This window comes from Dendropsophus ebraccatus, unplaced genomic scaffold (genome assembly GCF_027789765.1).
Source record: "Dendropsophus ebraccatus isolate aDenEbr1 unplaced genomic scaffold, aDenEbr1.pat pat_scaffold_1068_ctg1, whole genome shotgun sequence".
NCBI lineage: Eukaryota > Metazoa > Chordata > Amphibia > Anura > Hylidae > Dendropsophus > Dendropsophus ebraccatus.
In genome coordinates this window covers 37,223-56,127 of record NW_027208485.1, presented here as the reverse complement: position 1 = coordinate 56,127, position 18,905 = coordinate 37,223, and the positions used below count along the sequence as shown (strand labels likewise).

Sequence of the window (18,905 nt, the reverse complement as noted above, 5' to 3'; positions counted from 1 at the left end):
AAATTAACTCTTGTTGTCCTGTTTTGGTGCCTCATCTCCCTCAACCCCTCCCCTCTCCATAGAGAACCATGAAGACAGGGGGGAGAGATTCAAACTGCTTTTTCATGCTAAAAATGCATTTTTCGGCTAATAAAAGCAATTACAAAATTACCTGTACTATTGATTTCTGCAAAACAAATTAAACGACTGTGACACTTTAAGGCAACTATCATATAAAAAAATCAAACTGGGACAGCACTGGAAAAAGGACCCTTCCGTTCGGCTTCAATCCAATAGTAAACGTAGGAGACAGCACTTCTTGTGAAAAAAACGTGATTTTTCTGTGCTGTCTCCTACGTTTACTATTGACTTTAAGGCAACTGTCCAGTTTGTAGGAGATCCCTGTACATGGTTCTATATGTTTGAAAGTAACACCTGGTGACTTCTATGTGACATGATGGAACAATATGGACGTTTATGTTTCTCCTCCTCTCTTTTTCTAGTGGTTACTGCAGTCAGCTGCAGTAATGAGACGGCTCATCATTGTGGGAGAACCTGACCATCACATGTACCCTGTCCCAGCTAGTTACTCAAGTCAACTTAAAATATGATGGTGTAAATGTGTTCTGGTATGAACCGCCGAACACACGACGAAAGAAAGAGAATGAAACATGTGTTCATTGGTTGATTGAGTGGAGAGAGAAAAAAGTTAATGTCACTATCTTCAAATTCAAGTTTTCTAATAACCCAAAGTATGGACTATATCTGAATGAAGTGCTAGTGTCCATCAGACCTAATATTTTCGGTAATAAAATGAATGAGTGGTTTGGGAATTTAGACACATGTTTGGGTGGTCAAAATGTTACATTTTTAAACACAATATTATAGAGATTTGCTTGTGAGTAGTGATGAGCGAATACTGTTTGATCGAATAGTACCCTATTCGAGCTATTCAAATGTGTAAGAATATTCAACCACCAACGCAAATTTGATTCGCCATCCCATCCTCCACCCCCCAGGCACTTTTTCCACCCAATAAACATGCAGAGGGCAAAGACAGGCACTAGGAATAGGCAGGACTTAAAAAAAAACTCTAATTGTGATTAGCTGGCTAAACCATGTGACTTCCTGAATATAAGAATAGTCATTTTAGATTTGTGTCACTTGCTGGTTGGAGCTAGAGAGGGACAGACTGTATACCAGGGAGAGAAAGCTTTTATGTGAAGTTAAGTAGGAAGGGACCCCCAAAAGCCCTTGTTATCTGTTATCTTGCTACTACTGATTTGCGCAGTCTGCGTCCTGTAAAGGCGTTGACCAGGCCTTTAATTTTATTGTTGTAAAACAATTCTATATCCGGTATATGGCTGTATACTGTGAGTGTGGGATAATACCTGTTATGTTGCTACTACTGATTTGTAGTTATCGTTAATTTTCGTTATTACGTATTTTACACAGCACCTGACCTGATACGTATGCAAGTGCGTACTGCTAGACCTAAAAGTACGCTTCTACTTTACGTTCATAATTTGTTCGTGAATCTTCAGCGTACACTTGGGAACATTGGGATGTTGGTTCATCACTAGTGTTAGATGCACCCCGGCATGCTTCCCCTGCTGTCCCATATGCATCCAGAGGTGTTGACAACATTTCCTGAGGTGTCATTGTGCACTTGGTGACCTCCTGGTGGTCGAATATCGATTTCCAGGTCCCAAGTATTTTTCTCCCATAGACTATAACAGGATTCGATATTCATTCGAATATACGAATATCGAATCAAATTTCAAATCATCGAACATTTCCCTATTTGCTCATCTCTACTTGTGAGCGCTCCAGCCTTAGGGTAGCTTCACACACAGTGTATCGCAGCAGATCCGCAGCTGGTTTGATCTAAATAACTGAACGCAGCATCAATCTGCACCATTGGGGGTCATACACAGCTCAACCAGATCCCAGTCAGTCAACTTTATACCATAGTAATATACTACTAATAATAAATACATTGCCCCCCTTACATTCTTCTTTGTTTGCTCGTTCCATTGTTGGAGCATCTTACAGGTATTTCTCTCGATTTCTACCTGTCCATACATTAAGGGTACGTGCACACAATGGAATTGCGAGACGGAAAACCCGTTGCAGAATGGAGTCTATGACATAGGGCGGAGACGCGCATGGCCGCCAGAGTCAGCGAGCGGGTGCGAGCTGCAGACTCCGCAATGGGTTTTTCGTTGCAATTCCGTAGTGTGGACGTATCCTAAGTTGGAATCCATCACCTGTAGAATGACCCTCACACACTTCACAATGGGCAGGAGCGGGGTTACTGAATACTGGAACTACCACAATGCACCTTCTCTATAATAATGTATATTATTTCTCTGTTTTTCCCAGGTACATGTAAACCAGAGATTACTGGAAACTGTACAAATGAGCTACAATGTGAAGCAGAGAGCGATAAAAATACATCGATACAGTGGTTTGGTGATGGAACAAAGCTCAACACGTCCGGAGTTAAACCTGGAGTTCTAGCTAAAGAAGGTACATACACATTAAGGTCCACGCTGGACATGACTGAGGCGAAGAAGTATGAAAGGATTTGCTGTTCTGTGAAAGATGGAACTACAAAGTCCTGCATAAAAAAAGGTAAATCTCTTCATATTCTGCTTGTCCTATGACATAAGTCTCAGTGGGAGACATGCGGAAAAGCTATCGAGGGTCGCTCTTACATTGTAAAGTGCCGCTCTGTTTCCATCATACTCTGTGGTGCCCGAATAGTGCCATACACTTGCCAGATAAAATAATTATAACAAATAATAGTAACATTACCAATATTAATAATAGAACATCTGATGCCTCATACCACAGTTTGGGGTATTACGGCTGGGGTAAGGTGAAAACGGTGCTGAAAATGTGAAGAGCCTAAGATGTTACTCCTAAGATGTTGTCCTATTTTACTCCTAAGATGTTGTCCTATTTTACTCCTAACATGTTGTCCTATTTTACAGACCCGAAGAACTTTTCATGTTGGTTTACAGATGATGCACTACCCACACCAAGTCCCATCAGTGAGTCACTCAATGTAACTGCACTTTAACCACTTATAAAATCCACAAAGCCTAAAGAGCTAAATGGTCTCTGTATGGGGGGGAACCATTGGTCTTTGTGTAGCGGTGGAAATTCAGTCGCTGTATGGTTATTATTTTTCAGTCATTATGTAGAATTAATAGAGTGTCATTATTGTGGTATATTGGGATTTGTTCGGAAACAGTATGATGGTAACATGTATGACAGTGTACTTGTATAGTGTATTTGGTGCCTGTATGGGTGTACTGTATATACATAGAGGTCAGTTATGTGGGATCGCTGATGTTATTTTTGGGGACTATTCAGCAGATGTGGAAAAGTTTATTAATAAAGTTTTTCAAACTTAAACCCTGAACAGAAGGTGGTAAGGAGATCAGCAGGAATTCTATCTTCTCCGCGGTCCTCGTTCTTCTGACTGTTGTTTTTGTCGCTGCTGCCATGTTGTACCTGTTGAAAAAGAGGAACAGGTTCATTATCAGAGGTAAATGTTTTCTGTATTTTACGAACCATCAAAGACTGCCAATAATTATAAGCTTAGACACATACACAGCTCTGCACTGTATATACACAAGGGGGAAGGGCACATAGAAGAGTATTCTCCCTGGGGCTCAATGGACATCATATTTTTTAGGAACAAAATGGAGCACTAATACTTTGTGTTGTAAACAGGGGCACCACTATTACTCTATGGGGCACTGAGAGGGGATTGGGAGTAGGATCGGATATGAAGATATAGATATGAAGAAAAGAAATAAGACAGGAGCTTATGACCGGATCGGAGTATTATACATAGTACAGTACGTATTAAGAGACACATTTGTAGTTACCGAATGGATGGATGATATGATGAGAGGGAAGGATGATCTCTATACATAGGAGAGCTATAGGATCCATATGACAGATCTACGTGAGATAGGGTACGAGGAGCTTATGGATTGAGGTATCCAGGCATAGGAGTGATAGGTACGGTGAAAAAGACACATGTCCATCTAGTTACCAAGGAGGGGATGGATGGATGGATGGATGGATGGAGGGAAGGATGATAGGGGCTCTATACATATACAAGGAGGGGATGGATGGAGGGAGGGAAGGATGATAGGTAGGCTCTATAATACAAGGAGGGATGGATGGATGGAAGCAAGGATGATAGGTAGGCTCTATACATATACAAGGAGGGAGGATGGATGGATGGATGGATGGAGGGAAGGATGATAGGTAGGCTCTATACATATACAGGGAGGGGATGGATGGATGGAGGATGGATGATTGGTAGGTTCTATACATATACAAGGAGAGGATGGATGATGGGGTCTATACATATGCATAATGTATTTGTTCTAAGAACTTGTCTCTCCTGTTTTGAAGCCCTCTACAGTTTTTGCTGTGACCAGATCCTGATGTGGACTGTTCCACAGATTACTGTTCTCATATTGGAGACGTCTTCTCACCTCCAGAGATTGAATCTTTCCGTCTCTCCAGGCGGAGGCAGTGCCCCCTTGTCTCTCCAGGCGGAGGCAGTGCCCCCTTGTCTCTCCAGGCGGAGACAGTGCCCCCTTGTCTCTCCAGGCGGAGACAGTGCCCCCTTGTCTCTCCAGGCGGAGGCAGTGCCCCCTTGTCTCTCCAGGCGGAGGCAGTGCCCCCTTGTCTCTCCAGGCGGAGTCATCGCCCCCTTGTCTCTCCAGGCGGAGACAGCGCCCCCTTGTCTCTCCAGGCGGAGGCAGTGCCCCCTTGTCTCTCTAGGCGGAGACAGTGCCCCCTTGTCTCTCCAGGCGGAGACAGCGCCCCCTTGTCTCTCCAGGCGGAGACAGTGCCCCCTTGTCTCTCCAGGCGGAGACAGCGCCCCCTTGTCTCTCCAGGCGGAGACAGCGCCCCCTTGTCTCTCCAATCTCCCCTATACGTCTCTTCTCCAGACTAAACAAATGTAATTCTAAGATGCTCCATTCCCCTTATTAGTTTAGTTGCCGTCTTTGTTCCCTTTCCAGCTCTAGGACGTCCTTTTTTATGGATTGGGTTCCAGAACTCCTAGGACATATGATGCTGCAGGTTATTACTCCCCCTAGGACATATGATGCATGCGGGTTATTACTCCCCCTAGGACATATGATGCTGCAGGTTATTACTCCCCCTAGGACATATGATGCTGCAGGTTATTACTCCCCCTAGGACATATGATGCTGCAGGTTATTACTCCCCCTAGGACATATGATGCTGCAGGTTATTACTCCCCCTAGGACATATGATGCATGCGGGTTATTACTCCCCCTAGGACATATGATGCTGCAGGTTATTACTCCCCCTAGGACATATGATGCTGCAGGTTATTACTCCCCCTAGGACATATGATGCATGCGGGTTATTACTCCCCCTAGGACATATGATGCTGCAGGTTATTACTCCCCCTAGGACATATGATGCTGCAGGTTATTACTCCCCCTAGGACATATGATGCATGCGGGTTATTACTCCCCCTAGGACATATGATGCTGCAGGTTATTACTCCCCCTAGGACATATGATGCTGCAGGTTATTACCCCCCTAGGACATATGATGCATGCGGGTCAGTCATCACCAGTACCTTGATATATTATGGACTACAGAATGCATTATTGATAGATTTTTTAGAGTCAGAATGGTATAGCACAGTAATGTTAGATTGCCCCCAATAGTTTTTAGGTGTCCTTATGGAGGGTATTGTAAAATAAATAAAAAATTTAAATAAATAATGACCAAAGAGACAATTTGAATAAATAAAAAATGTGTTTATGTATGATTGGCAGCTATACAGCAAGGTTAACCAATGGGAATTGTACCCCAAATGCTCTGTGATTGGTAATGATTACAGTGTGGACTGAGGAAAGGGGCCCCTCTTAAGGGAATCCGTCAGCTCCCGGGCACTACCTAAGGTGCTGACAGTGTGCTGTAGCTGGCAGTCCCCCAGTAAGCATGGTGTTTTTTGGTAATTTTCCATGCAGCGGATTATGTACAATCGTATGTCTCCTACTCTCACAGAGCAGTTGTTCGTGCCACACTTGTCATGCATCCTCCTCCCTCTTCATGAATAATCAATGCTGCCCGGTGTCCTGCTTGCTCAGCTGTCAGATTGCAGATCAGTCCTCTGTAGGCAGGTTATCTCTGAAAGAATCTCTCCTCCCTAATGTGTTGGAGCTGTGGTCTAGAGGTTACTCACTTGTCTAGAGACCTGCCAGCAGTTCATTCTCTGGTTTGTACCCCCTGATGGAAATAAATAGATGTCTTTTTTTTTCCCTCATTATTGTATCATTTTTAAGGCTATGTTCACACACACAGTATTTTTGTTCAGTATTTTGTTCGGTATTTTGCAACCAAAATCAGGAGTGGATTGAGAAAACAAAAAGGCTATGTTCTCACACTGTTGAAATTGAGCAGATGGCCGTCATTTAATGGCAAATATCGGACGTTGTTTAAAAAAAAACTGAAATTATAGCCTTTCAGTGTTTTCAATCCACTTCTGGTTTTGGTTGCAAAATACTGACCAAAATACTGAGCAAAAATACTGTGCGTGTGAACATAGCCTTAAAAATGATACAATAATGAGGGGAAAAAAAGACATCTATTTAATTTACAGAGAATGAACTGCTGTCAGGTCTCTAGACAGGTGAGTTACCCCTAGACCACAGCTCCAACACATTACAGAGGAAAGATTCTTTCAGACATAACCTTCCTACAGAGGACTGATCTGCAATCTAACAGCTGAGGGAGCAGGAGGCCGGGCAGCATTGATTATTCATGAAGAGGGAGGAGGATGCATGACAAGTGTGGCATAGACAACAGCTCTGTAACAGTAAGATTGTACATAATCCGCTGCACGGAAGATTACCAAAAAGGCACCATGCTTACTGGGGGACTGCCAACTACAGCACACTGCCAAGACCTCAGGTAGTGCCCGGGAGCTGACGGATTCCCTTTAAAGGGTTATCCAACGTTAGAAAAACAGAATAGGTATTTTTGCCTGGTAGGGCATTCCTAGAGGAGAAACCTATAGCGTACCTCAAGATTGTGGCCACTCTAGTGTTGTATTGCACATAGTCATTACCTTCACCACGCACCATTTTCCCTACTACTTGTAACTTCATTGAAGGAGATGGAGCTTCCTGCTCTGTCTCCATAGTATAAAACATGGGTCTCCAAACTGCGGCCCTCCAGCTGTTGCAAAACCACAACTCCCATCATGCCTGGACAGCTAAAGCTTTGGATTTGGCTGTCCAGGCATGATGGGAAATGTAGTTTTGCAACAGCTGGAGGGCCGCAGTTTGAAGACCCATGGTATAAAAGATACTCCACTCCACTTATGAGCTATTGCCCATTGCTTATTGTGTGTCGACTATTAGACAGCTTGGGTACCGTAATGGTTTATTTTTTCTTTCTCAACAGAAACACCTAAAGAACAGAAAACAAAGAAGACCCCATTACTGCAGAATACTACAGAGCCCCCATCACTGCAGAATACTACAGAGCCCCCATTACTGTATAATACTACAGAGCCCCCATTACTGCAGAATACTACAGAGCCCCCATTACTGTATAATACTACAGAGCCCCCATTACTGTATAATACTACAGAGCCCCCATTACTGCAGACTACTACAGAGCCCCCATTACTGTATAATACTACAGAGCCCCCATTACTGCAGAATACTACAGAGCCCCCATTACTGCAGAATACTACAGAGCCCCCATTACTGTATAATACTACAGAGCCCCCATTACTGTATAATGCTACAGAGCCCCCATTACTGTATAATACTACAGAGCCCCCATTACTGCAGAATACTACAGAGCCCCCATTACTGCAGACTACTACAGAGCCCCCATTAATGTATAATACTACAGAGACCCCATTACTGTATAATACTACAGAGCCCCCATTACTGTATAACACTACAGAGCCCCCATTACTGTATAATACTACAGAGGCCCCATTACTGCAGAATACTACAGAGCCCCCATTACTGCAGATTACTACAGAGCCCCCATTACTGTATAATATTACAGAGCCCACATTACTGTATAATACTACAGAGCCCCCATTACTGTACAATATTACAGAGCCCCCATTACTGTATAATACTACAGAGCCCCCATTACTGCAGAATACTACAGAGCCCCCATTACTGCAGAATACTACAGAGCCCCCATTACTGTATAATACTACAGAGCCCCCATTACTGTATAATACTACAGAGCCCCCATTACTGCAGAATACTACAGAGCCCCCATTACTGTATAATACTACAGAGCCCCATTACTGTATAATACTACAGAGCCCCCATTACTGTATAATACTACAGAGGCCCCATTACTGTATAATACTACAGAGGCCCCATTACTGTATAATACTACAGAGGCCCCATTACTGCAGGCTACTACAGGGCCCCTATTACTTCCGCAAGCAACGGCATAATGGAAATGTCACCTTCATCCACCCTCTTTAGTGTCTTTATGATTAAAGTGCCTGCAACTTGCCAGAAAAACAGAGGCCTTCCATCATATCTCCCACAATATATAAATGGGAACAATACAATATATAAATGGGAACAATTTGTCGGACTCCTCTACCAGCCTCTTGGGGGCTCGTCCGGGATCAGGTTTATTTCCATGGGTTGTGCCTGCCATTGTAGCCGTTTCCCATTCAAGTATTTGATATTATCCCGCAAAATCAGAACAAAGGTGATTATGTTTGTGGTTAACCCCTTCTATTCTAGCTAGAAATATCTTATTATCATATATCACTTTGAGAGCACTGAATAGATGCACGAACTGTACATTTGGCACCTGCCATTATGCCATTAATGTCTCATCATGACCCACTGAAGTTTCTAATTTTTGACAATACATATAGGGGATTTATCAACTGCACACCTGACAAACATCGGCATAAAGGCACAGATTTTTGCGAAAACCAGGCTGCGACTTTTTCCTGGCAAGCAGTAAGGTGAGGAGGAGGCGTGGCCTCTTCCGGCGCCTGAATTACCATGAGTAGCAGGTGTAAATCATGGCGAAAATTTACACCAGCTCCAGAGCTACTACTGAGACTACTGTTAGGGCTCGTTCACACTACAGAATCAGCATCGAAATTCCACACGACGAAATCCTACCTGCTATCTGTTTAAATGGGTAAGAAATGACATGTTAATTCTTTGATCGGAGAGCAGAGGCGCATGAGCCCTCCCATTCAAACAGAAAGCAGGCAGAATTCAGCGCCAATTCCACTATTGGGGGTTTCCCACAGAATTTTGTTGCCGATTCCGTAGTGTGAATGGGCCCTAAGGAAGCCTTGTATCCACTGGATATATTTATCGGGTGTGGAGCGAAGGCACGGGGATTTATGGCGTACAGGTACGCTGATCTTAGTAAAATCCCCCATGGTGGAAAGCTGCCTTTGTACTCTATGCGGTATCTATATGTCATTAAACAAACGTATAAAAACTAAAGCCATATGCAATATATCATTATCTGCAATGTATTGTACATTTAAAATTTTAAGGACAAATAATGTGAATTTGGGATTACCTGACTTTCCTAATAGATAGCATATGAATTGCTGTATGAATAGGATTGCTTAGGGTGGCATGAACAAAAATCACATGGTAAAACAATGTGATTATTCCAATGCACATGGTAGCAGGCATAGGAATCATACATTACTAGTGCGAAATATAGAAGAAAATGATTTTAAAAAAATGTTAAAAAATGAATAAATAAAATTGTAATAAATCATTTAAAAAATGATGCTGTTAACGAGTGATACAGGTGCTGGCTTTGCTTGTATAGACACTGTATTATGTAAAGACACACATACATGGGTATTTTTGCTATTGCACAATTTTTTTTTAGCATATATTTTTGTACTATACTGAAGTGAATAATAAATAAATAAAGAAAAAACATTAAAAAAGTGTTTCTAGCTCTTTCCTTTACACAAGATGGAGCATTCTTCTCAAAAATGTTCAAAAAAGAAATCAGCCATAAATTGTGCGTAAGAACATGTTGTGATCCTGTAAAAGTGTGGGTAAGAACCTGTTGTGACCCTGTAAAAATTGTAGGTGAGAGCCCGGACTCCACGGCGAATCCCGCCTGCCATTTCTTTGCGCGGAGAGTAGAGGCGTGCTAGGCCTCCCATTGAAAGAGATAGCAGGCGGGATAAAGGGAGCCGTAATCTCTAGGGATGAGGGTCTGCTTCAGTTTACAAGCTGAGTAAGGTCGGAGAAGAGGTTTTTCCCAGTATCGGACTGGTTATTGTTCTGATGTCCTCAGGAAAGAAGAAAGGAGAAGCTGACAGACTAAGCTACTTTCACTTTCACTTTCCATAACACAATGTCACCGAGTGATTTCCTGTGAGGATTTGTTTGGGACTTTTACATGCCCTACAGGATTTGGGAAATCAGTCCTACTCCCAGACTGTAGCCGCAGATAGAGATTCCCCTGTAAGTTTCCGACCTGGAACCACCATAACCAAAGGCATTAATGATCTTCTAAGTGCCAAAGCCTCACACCCATACTCTATCTACAAACAAGCCATAGAATACAGCAGACTATGGTCCTACATGTTTTTGTCACTTACGCCATCACTTAGCCGGCCTTCATGTTGGTAGATCAGATTTCTTTACATATTTTTGGCACAAGTGTAACCAGTAGTGTGGGAGGAGGAGTATACATCTACACCTCTTACAGTATACGAGTTAGACAGGTAACGCTGCCTACACTATGTGTTAGAAGCTGGTCAGAGACACATCGCCAGCTTCACTACACGGACAGATGACCATCAGCAGGTGAGTGGACAGGGATCGATGAGCTAAGACGCAGTAGACACACAAAAAAAACAAAGATGCAACAGCTCACCGCTAATGGCAAGACACATACCCAATACAGATATGAAAATCACCAGTTTACCAGTTGCAAATAGTGTAAAACCATTCCACCAACGATAAGGTGGCCTCATGCCAGGATGGCCTCTCCATGGCATATAATAAGCCTATGCTCTGGGCATGCAGGATCCATCTAATACTGGCAAAAATAATAATAACCACCTGGGTGGGATGGTGGAACACAGGCAAAAAAGACAAATTTGGTCAGCTCTCCTAGAACACCATTCACACTAGACAGGAGCACGTTGCTATGGCTGAAATTGCAAACACACAAAAACACAGAGAAATGCAACAGTTCCCCGCTAATGGCAAGATTCAGACACAATACAGATATGAAAATCTGTAAAAGAAGCCCCACAGCTGCAAAAAGAAAGAAATCTTGATAAAAATAATGAGGAGATAGCCTTATTATTGGCCATGGAGAGGCCAAAGTACAGTGTAGGGTCCATCCCGGCATGAGGCCACCTTATCGTGGTGGGGTGGTTCATACTATTTGTAAATGATATGCCAAGAGCCTCTTTATTTTTATGGAGCCTTTGTAGCAGTTGGGGGGCTGTGCAGCAAGAGAGTGTTGCACATACGGCCAAGACCCACCCCCCCACCCCCACACACACAGGATGGCTCTCATGGACCACCCCACCTTCCGGGGACAATGCTCTCACAGTGCGGTAGCACCCCTCCAGAACCTGCCCGAGACAGCGCTCAGATTGTCCTGCGAGAGCTGCTGTCAGCACTAATCCAGGGGCAAGGGTGTTCTGTGATCGTCATCCCCTTCATCTCGGGGGGGGGGGGAAGCTTCTACAAAAATTACGTATATGTATACACTCTGATAGTATATGTAATCACTGTCTGCCATCACTAAGAGAAAGTAAACATCTCCGGTGTATTCCGACTTGGGACTCGCACCATTCATTCAATTACAAAATCAAACACAAGGTACAAAGGCAACACCCACTTAAACTTTTTTTTTAAGTTCCCCTTAAAGGAAAAGTCCGGCCTCAGGGGGTATTTGGAAATGGCAGGGCATGAGGGAGAAAACAACAAATGGCACTAACTTACCTCTCCTTGTGCCGGCTATCCACCATCTGAGCTGCCACAGAACCCCTCCAGGCTCCAGGATCTTCTCTGCTGCAGACATCATAACTCGGCTAATTGACAGCCCGCTCAACCAGTCAGTGACTGGGGCGGGAAGCTGCTCCTGTCACTGATTGGCTGAGCGGGCTGTCCATCAGCTGGATGGGGCATTTTCTCCCGAGTCGTGATTTAATCTCAAAATGGTTTCCGGCGGGGAACCCGCATCTTTCTGGCTCGGTGATTTGTGGGAACGGGAAGAGGTAAGTACTTGTTCCCTATCATTTCCACCCTGCCCCTGCTTGATTTTTTTTTTATTCTCTGGACTTCCTCTTTAAGGGACTTTAATACGCCATCTCAGTAATCTGCCAGTACAATCTGCCTCAGGCATACACTATTAGCAGAATCTACATGGCAAGCATGGAGAACTTCAAAGGGCTTTTGGCTGCCATGATGGGGATCCTGACAGGTGCATCAATTGTCCATTAGTCTTTTATTTGCTATAATCATGGCTGGGTTCAGGCTGGTGGGGGCCCCCAAATGGTGGAGGCCCTGTGACATGTGCCCTGGGTGCCCTCCCTTTAATCCGGCCCTGGCTATAATCAGTACTGATCGGGGCATCTTAGGGGTCAGGACTGGACTGAAGTGGCAGGTCTGAGTCTTCTGTAATACACAGCCATCAGCAGGCTCAGCTCACGACAGCCATCTACAGAAACATAGAAGTCTTAAGCTGGTTCTAGCTGCTCGCTGTAACCTGACTAAAGTTTATGTGTCGGAGATAATCTTAGAACTATAATGGGTGGCAGTAAAACAAGCTGCTATGTAAATACATGACACCAAGTACTTTCTTTTTCGTTCATATCCTCGAGCTCAATACTTTTCTTTATTATTATTATTATGACTATTATGATGTGAATGACAGGTTATTTCTCACTTGCTCTTGGCTCACTGCCCGGAGGAGATTACAGAGATGATGGTTTGAACTTTAGTTATTACTTTGTTATTTGAGCCAAAAAACAAACAAGAACATTTTCTCACAACTTCTATCCTCTATGTGACTTACATAGAGCTTCTCATATACTAAGTACTAATGTTGATAAAGTTGCTACTAGTATAAAGCTAAATGGTGGAGGGGAGTACACTGCAGCACTGTGGACATATAGCAGTAGGTAGACTGGTTCATCAGAGATGGCTGCCTTAATATTTATGGATTATTAGTGATTTGAGGAAAGCTTTGATTTACCTTTGAGGAACAGTGTGGATCATGTTTAGCAAGCAGACTCTGTTTGCTGGTAAATTGGATGGTATGGATGGTCAATATGGCCTTATTTTAAATAATAATCACATTAAGTAGACACTGCTAACAATCTAACAGTTATACATTATCATAAGGGGAAAGGGAGACAGAGAAATAGGGGACAGTAATATGATGAATACAATAAAATGTAACTTTTATTAAAGGGGTAGTACACAAAACTATTCTTTCAAATCAACTGGTGCCAGAAAGTGCCAGTGATTTGTAATTTTCTTCTATTCAAAATCTCCAGTCTTCCAGTACTTATCAGCTCCTGTATGTCCTGCAGGAAGTGGTGTATTCTTTCCAGTCTGGAGAGCAGGAGAGGTTTTCTATGGGGATTTGCTGCTGCTCTGGACAGTTCCTAAAATGGACAGAGGTGGCAGCAGAGAGCACTGTGTCAGACTGGAAAGAATACACCACTTCCTGTAGGACATACAGCAGCTCATAAGTACTTGAAGACTGGAGATTTTTTAATAAAATAAATACAAATCTATATAACTTTCTGGCATCGGTTCAATTAAAAAAAATGGTGAACTACCCCTTTATGTTGATTTTAACTGCCCGAAGCTATACAAGGTATTTCTTCATGAAAATGAGTACTAATAACCCGCATGCACCATATGTCCTAGGGGGAGATAAACTGGGAGAATCACTGAAAGAGAAGGATCTAGGTGTACTTGTAGATAATAGACTACAGAACAGCACACAATGTCAGTCAGCGGCTTCTAAGGCCAGCAGGATATTGTCATGTATATAACAGGCCTGGACTCTCAGGACAGGGATATAATATTACCGCTTTATAAAGCTTTGGTGCGGCCTCATATAGAGTATGCTGTCTACAAGAAATATGGGGAAAAGATGTTCCAGGTAAAACCCCCTCAAAGGACAAGGGGGCACTGCCTCCGCCTGGAGAGACAAGGGGGCACTGCCTCCACCTGGAGAGACAAGGGGGCACTGCCTCCACCTGGGGAGACAAGAGGGCACCGCCTCCGCCTGGAGAGACAAGGGGGCACTGCCTCCACCTGGAGAGACAAGGGGCACTGCCTCCGCCTAGAGACGAGGGGGCACTGCCTCTGCCTAGAGACGAGGGGCACTGTCTCCGCCTGGAGAGACAAGGGGGCACTGCCTCCGCCTAGAGAGACGAGGGGGCACTGCCTCCGCCTGGAGAGACAAGGGGGCACTGCCTCCACCTGGAGAGACAAGGGGGCACTGCCTCCGCCTGGAGAGACAAGGGGGCACTGCCTCTGCCCAGAGAGACAAGGGGGCACTGCCTCCACCTGGAGAGACAAGGGGGCACTGCCTCCGCCTGGAGAGACGAGGGGGCACTGCCTCCGCCTAGAGAGACGAGGGGGCACTGCCTCCGCCTAGAGAGACGAGGGGGCACTGCCTCCGCCTGGAGAGACAAGGGGGACACTGCCTCTACCTGGAGAGATGGGGGGCACTGCCTCCTCCTAGACGGGGCAGGGGGCACTGCCTCCCTGGAGAGACAAGGGGGCACTGCCTCCTCCTGGAGAGACAAGGGGGCACTGCCTCCTCCTGGAGAGACAAGGGGGCCTCTCGGTGCACTACCTGGAGAGACAAGGGGGCACTGCCTCCTCCTGGAGAGACAAGGGGGCACTGCCTCCTCCTGGAGAGACAAGGGGGCATGCCTCTGCTGGAGAGACAAGGGGGCGCTGCCTCCGCCTGGAGAGACAAGGGGGCACTGCCTCCGCCTAGAGAGACAAGGGGGCACTGCCTCCGCCTGGAGAGACAAGGGGGCACTGCCTCCGTCTGGAGAGACAAAGGGGCACTGCCTCCGCCTGGAGAGACAAGGGGGCACTGCCTCCGCCTGGAGAGACAAGGGCACACTGCCTCTGACTCCCCCGATAGGGGAAAAGTAGGAGATCGCAAGGTGTCCGACCTCTGAAATCCGCCGCCTTCATGTCTTCATATTAGGCCCCGGCTTCTGTATTATGTATAGAGCTGTGGGTACAGCACATGACCCACGGCTCTATTCATTCCTATGGAGCTGATGGAAAGAGCCAAGTATGGCGCTCTTCCACTGTACTTGGCTCTTTCCATTGCTCCATAGAAATGAATAGAGCCACGGGTCATGTGCCTTACCTGCATGCCCAATATGGAGATTGGTTTGGGGAGGGGGGGTACAGAGGTCGGACACCCGCGACTTCCTACTTTTCTATTTTTGGATAGTGGAAAGGTTGCTTTTCTTGGAATACCACTTTAATGTATTGGAAATAAAAGTATATGGGAATATGCAGGTTAAGTAGTTTATACTATGTTGTGCATCAATTACCATACCACAGGTCAAAGACCAATATTATCTATAGTAGCTACGGTATCTAATGGGGTTATATTATAAATATATTATCTTAGGTCAATAAAACCTTGTACGATTCTCCAGTAGTAAAGGGCAAAGGGTAAGTACTGTACATCTACACCGAGTAGCTGTAACCTTGAAACCAGTCTTTAAAGGGGTCATCCAGCGTTAGTAGAACATGGCCACTTTCTTCCAGAGACAGCACCGCTCTTGTCTCCAGTTTGGGATCAGGTTTTGCAACTCAGTTCCATTAAGTGAATGGAGCTTAATTGCAAACAACACCTGACCTGGAGACAAGAGCGGTGTTCTCTCTGTAAGAAAGCAGCCATTAAGCTGTAAGCTAAAATTAGAATCCTTGTCCACAACCTAAGGAGCATACCAAGGGCAAAAAGGCAGAACCGGGGCAGCAGAAGAAGGCACCTGGCCAGATCATGTCTTCCATCATGTGAACAGCCAGGTGCATGTGTGTTGCTTTCTTTGGAAGAGATGGCACCAAGATGCCTTATGGGAAGAAACAAGATGGCGGGAGCCGTGTGATGGGAACTGTTCTGCTGGAAACTCTATGTTCTGGTATTATAAGCATGTTGCTGTGACAAGTACCAGCTACCTAACCAAGTCACCCCCTTGTTATGGCAGCGGGACTCCCTTATCCTCTAAGCAGGGTAATGCCTCCATTTCCTAGATCTCAACTGGATCATCTTTAGGATGAGCTGGAGATAAAAGTCCCATCCATGGCAGCCACAGCTCATACATCCTGAGTTAAGGACAATTATCTGCAAAAAGTGTTCCTACAAACGCTCAATCGGCAGATAATTGGCCACCAATGAGGGGGAAAATGGCCATTTATTGGCTGATTGGATCTTTTTGCCGGCAGTAAAGTCTATTGTTATTGTCTACTCATTGTATTGCTATTGTTTACTCATTGTAAACATACCCTTAGAGTAAAAACTTTCAAGTGGTTGAGTGACTGTCTCCATTGGCCCATGTTCTACCTCGCTGGCTGTCATGGGGCCTAGTCCACCAACAGGCCTTTGCCCCTTCCCATTCTAAAGTACATAGAGCCAAAACATCTCCTACGTCATGACTAGTAGTGGCCCTTGCACACTAAGGAAATCACGCGGATAACTTACAGTGGATTTCTTCTCTCACCCCACAAGCCACCAAAACCACGCGTGCTCCAGCTTGAAGTTCCACCTGCCCCATAGGCTCCATTCTATGGTCAGGCGGATTACGTCGTCTGCCCAAAAAAAAAAAAAAGTCAATTCTTTGGGCCAATGGCTGAATCCTTCTGACCATAGAATGGAGTCTATGGGATGGGCCGAGAGTCAAGTGGGAGCACGCATGGAATCTGCCGCAAGTTATCCGTGTGATTTCCTTAGTGTGTAAGGTCCCTAAAGCTGGATAGAAAGAAACCTTACTTTGGTAATGATAATATGTTGGTGCCAATATATTGGTCGCTATAGGTAAACTGTTCCAAGACTTAATGAGTGTAGAGAATGTATGCCAAGATCCCAGTAGACCAGTCTAAGACCACTGGGCCCTGGTACCTGCTAAGGTTCATCAGGTGCTGATGCCGATCCTGCCCTCACCTATAGTCCCTCATTGTACAGTGCTGACCCTCCTCTAGCCCCCGTCCAGACATTGTCTTCCATGCTCCATTACTGATGATTTCTCTTTATCTTCTCTCTGTAGTTTCTTGTCTACACGTCAGAAACATCCAGAATGGTTTGGAGACAAATAATTCTACTTCTCCTGCTGACCGTCCTCCATGGAGTACACTGTGCTGGACGTAAGTATACTCATGTAAAATGGACTTCTCATGAACGTTGGTGCAGCTATAGGAGGTGAAGTTAGTAGAGACGAGGCAACTGTCCGGTCTATAGGCTATATGGTTATATATGTCTGTAGAGTAACACCTGATCCTCCCATGTTGTCATGTTGTAACTATAAGGACATAGATATTTCTCCATCTTCTCACTTTTTCTAGTGTTTGAACCTAACTGCAGTCATGAGACTTGTCAATGTGGGGAGAAAGTGATCATGACGTGTAATCCGTCCCACCTGGTTCAGAATGTCAGCCTAGAATATGACAATAAAATTGTTCTATACCAAGAAGAAGGAGGGAAGGCAAGAGAATGAAAAGTTTTCTATTGAATGGACAGAGACACAAGTAACGGCCACCATCTTCAGAGTCAAAATTTCTGATGCATTAAAATATAAACTACATCTATCTGCAGGATCACATGGAAATGAGTGGCAGTACATCTGCTCTGGTAATTCTGGTAAGAAAATTAGATATAGTTCTTTATAACTTTTAGAATATAATTTTAACAAAATGTTGGTTTGTTTTTTTTTTTTTGTTTTGTTTTTACATTTTACATTGAGTGGCAGCAATAAAGGTTGACCCAAACCTTCTGCTGCATCATGGATTGCAGGGCTGCTTAAGCCCTGATCCCTGCACAGATACATCTAACTAGGACTTCTGCATGCAGATACTAAGGCCTCCCCTAATGTCTATATAATATAAGTGAGCATTAGAGTAGACATTACACTGGGGGAGCTGTCTGTGTCACTAGTGCTGTAGCCTCCCCTTATGTCTATTATAAAACATGTTACCATTAGAGTAGACATTACACTAGGGGGAGTTGTCTGTGTCATTATTGCTGTAGCCTCCCCTGATGTCTAATATCTAACATGTTACCATTGGAATAGACACTACACAGGGGGAGCTGTCTGTGTCATTATTGCTGTAGCCTCCCCCATTGTCTATTATAAAACATGTTAGCATTAGAGTAGACGTTACACTGGGGGAGCTGTCTGTGTCGCTAGTGCGGTAGCCTCCCCTGATGTCTATTATAAATCATATCTTCATTAGAGTAGACAGTACACAGGGGGAGCTGTCTGTGTCATTAGTGCTGTAGCCTCCCCTGTTTTCTATATAATATATGTTAGCATTAGAGTAGACGTTACACTAAGGGAGCGGTCTGTGTCATTAGTGCTGTAGCCTCCCCTGCTTTCTATATTATATATGTTAGCATTAGAGTAGACATTACACTGGGGGGAGCTGTCTGTGTCGACAGTGCTGTAGCCTCCCCTGATGTCTATTATAAAACATGTTAGCATTAGAGTAGACGTTACACTGGGGGAAGCTGTCTGTGTCAGGAGCACTGCAACCAGGAGCAGAGCACAGTTATCCCTGCTCACTCTTTACACTCCATACTTATGGAGCTATGGTAGTGCGTACTAATCCAGGACTTCA

General features: G+C 44.5%; 1 protein-coding gene across 1 annotated transcript; it reads left to right on the top strand.

Moving 5' to 3' along the window:
• The first annotated feature begins 680 nt into the window (after nucleotides 1–680).
• Nucleotides 681–17,387, top strand: LOC138774739 (coagulation factor V-like). Its single transcript, XM_069955686.1, has 6 exons — nucleotides 681–784; nucleotides 2,365–2,616; nucleotides 2,979–3,038; nucleotides 3,416–3,538; nucleotides 7,468–8,332; nucleotides 17,339–17,387. Exons 2-6 carry the CDS (start codon nucleotides 2,541–2,543, stop codon nucleotides 17,385–17,387), a joined length of 1,173 nt encoding a protein of 390 aa, XP_069811787.1. The 5' UTR covers nucleotides 681–784; nucleotides 2,365–2,540.
• The last annotated feature ends 1,518 nt before the right edge of the window (nucleotides 17,388–18,905 follow it).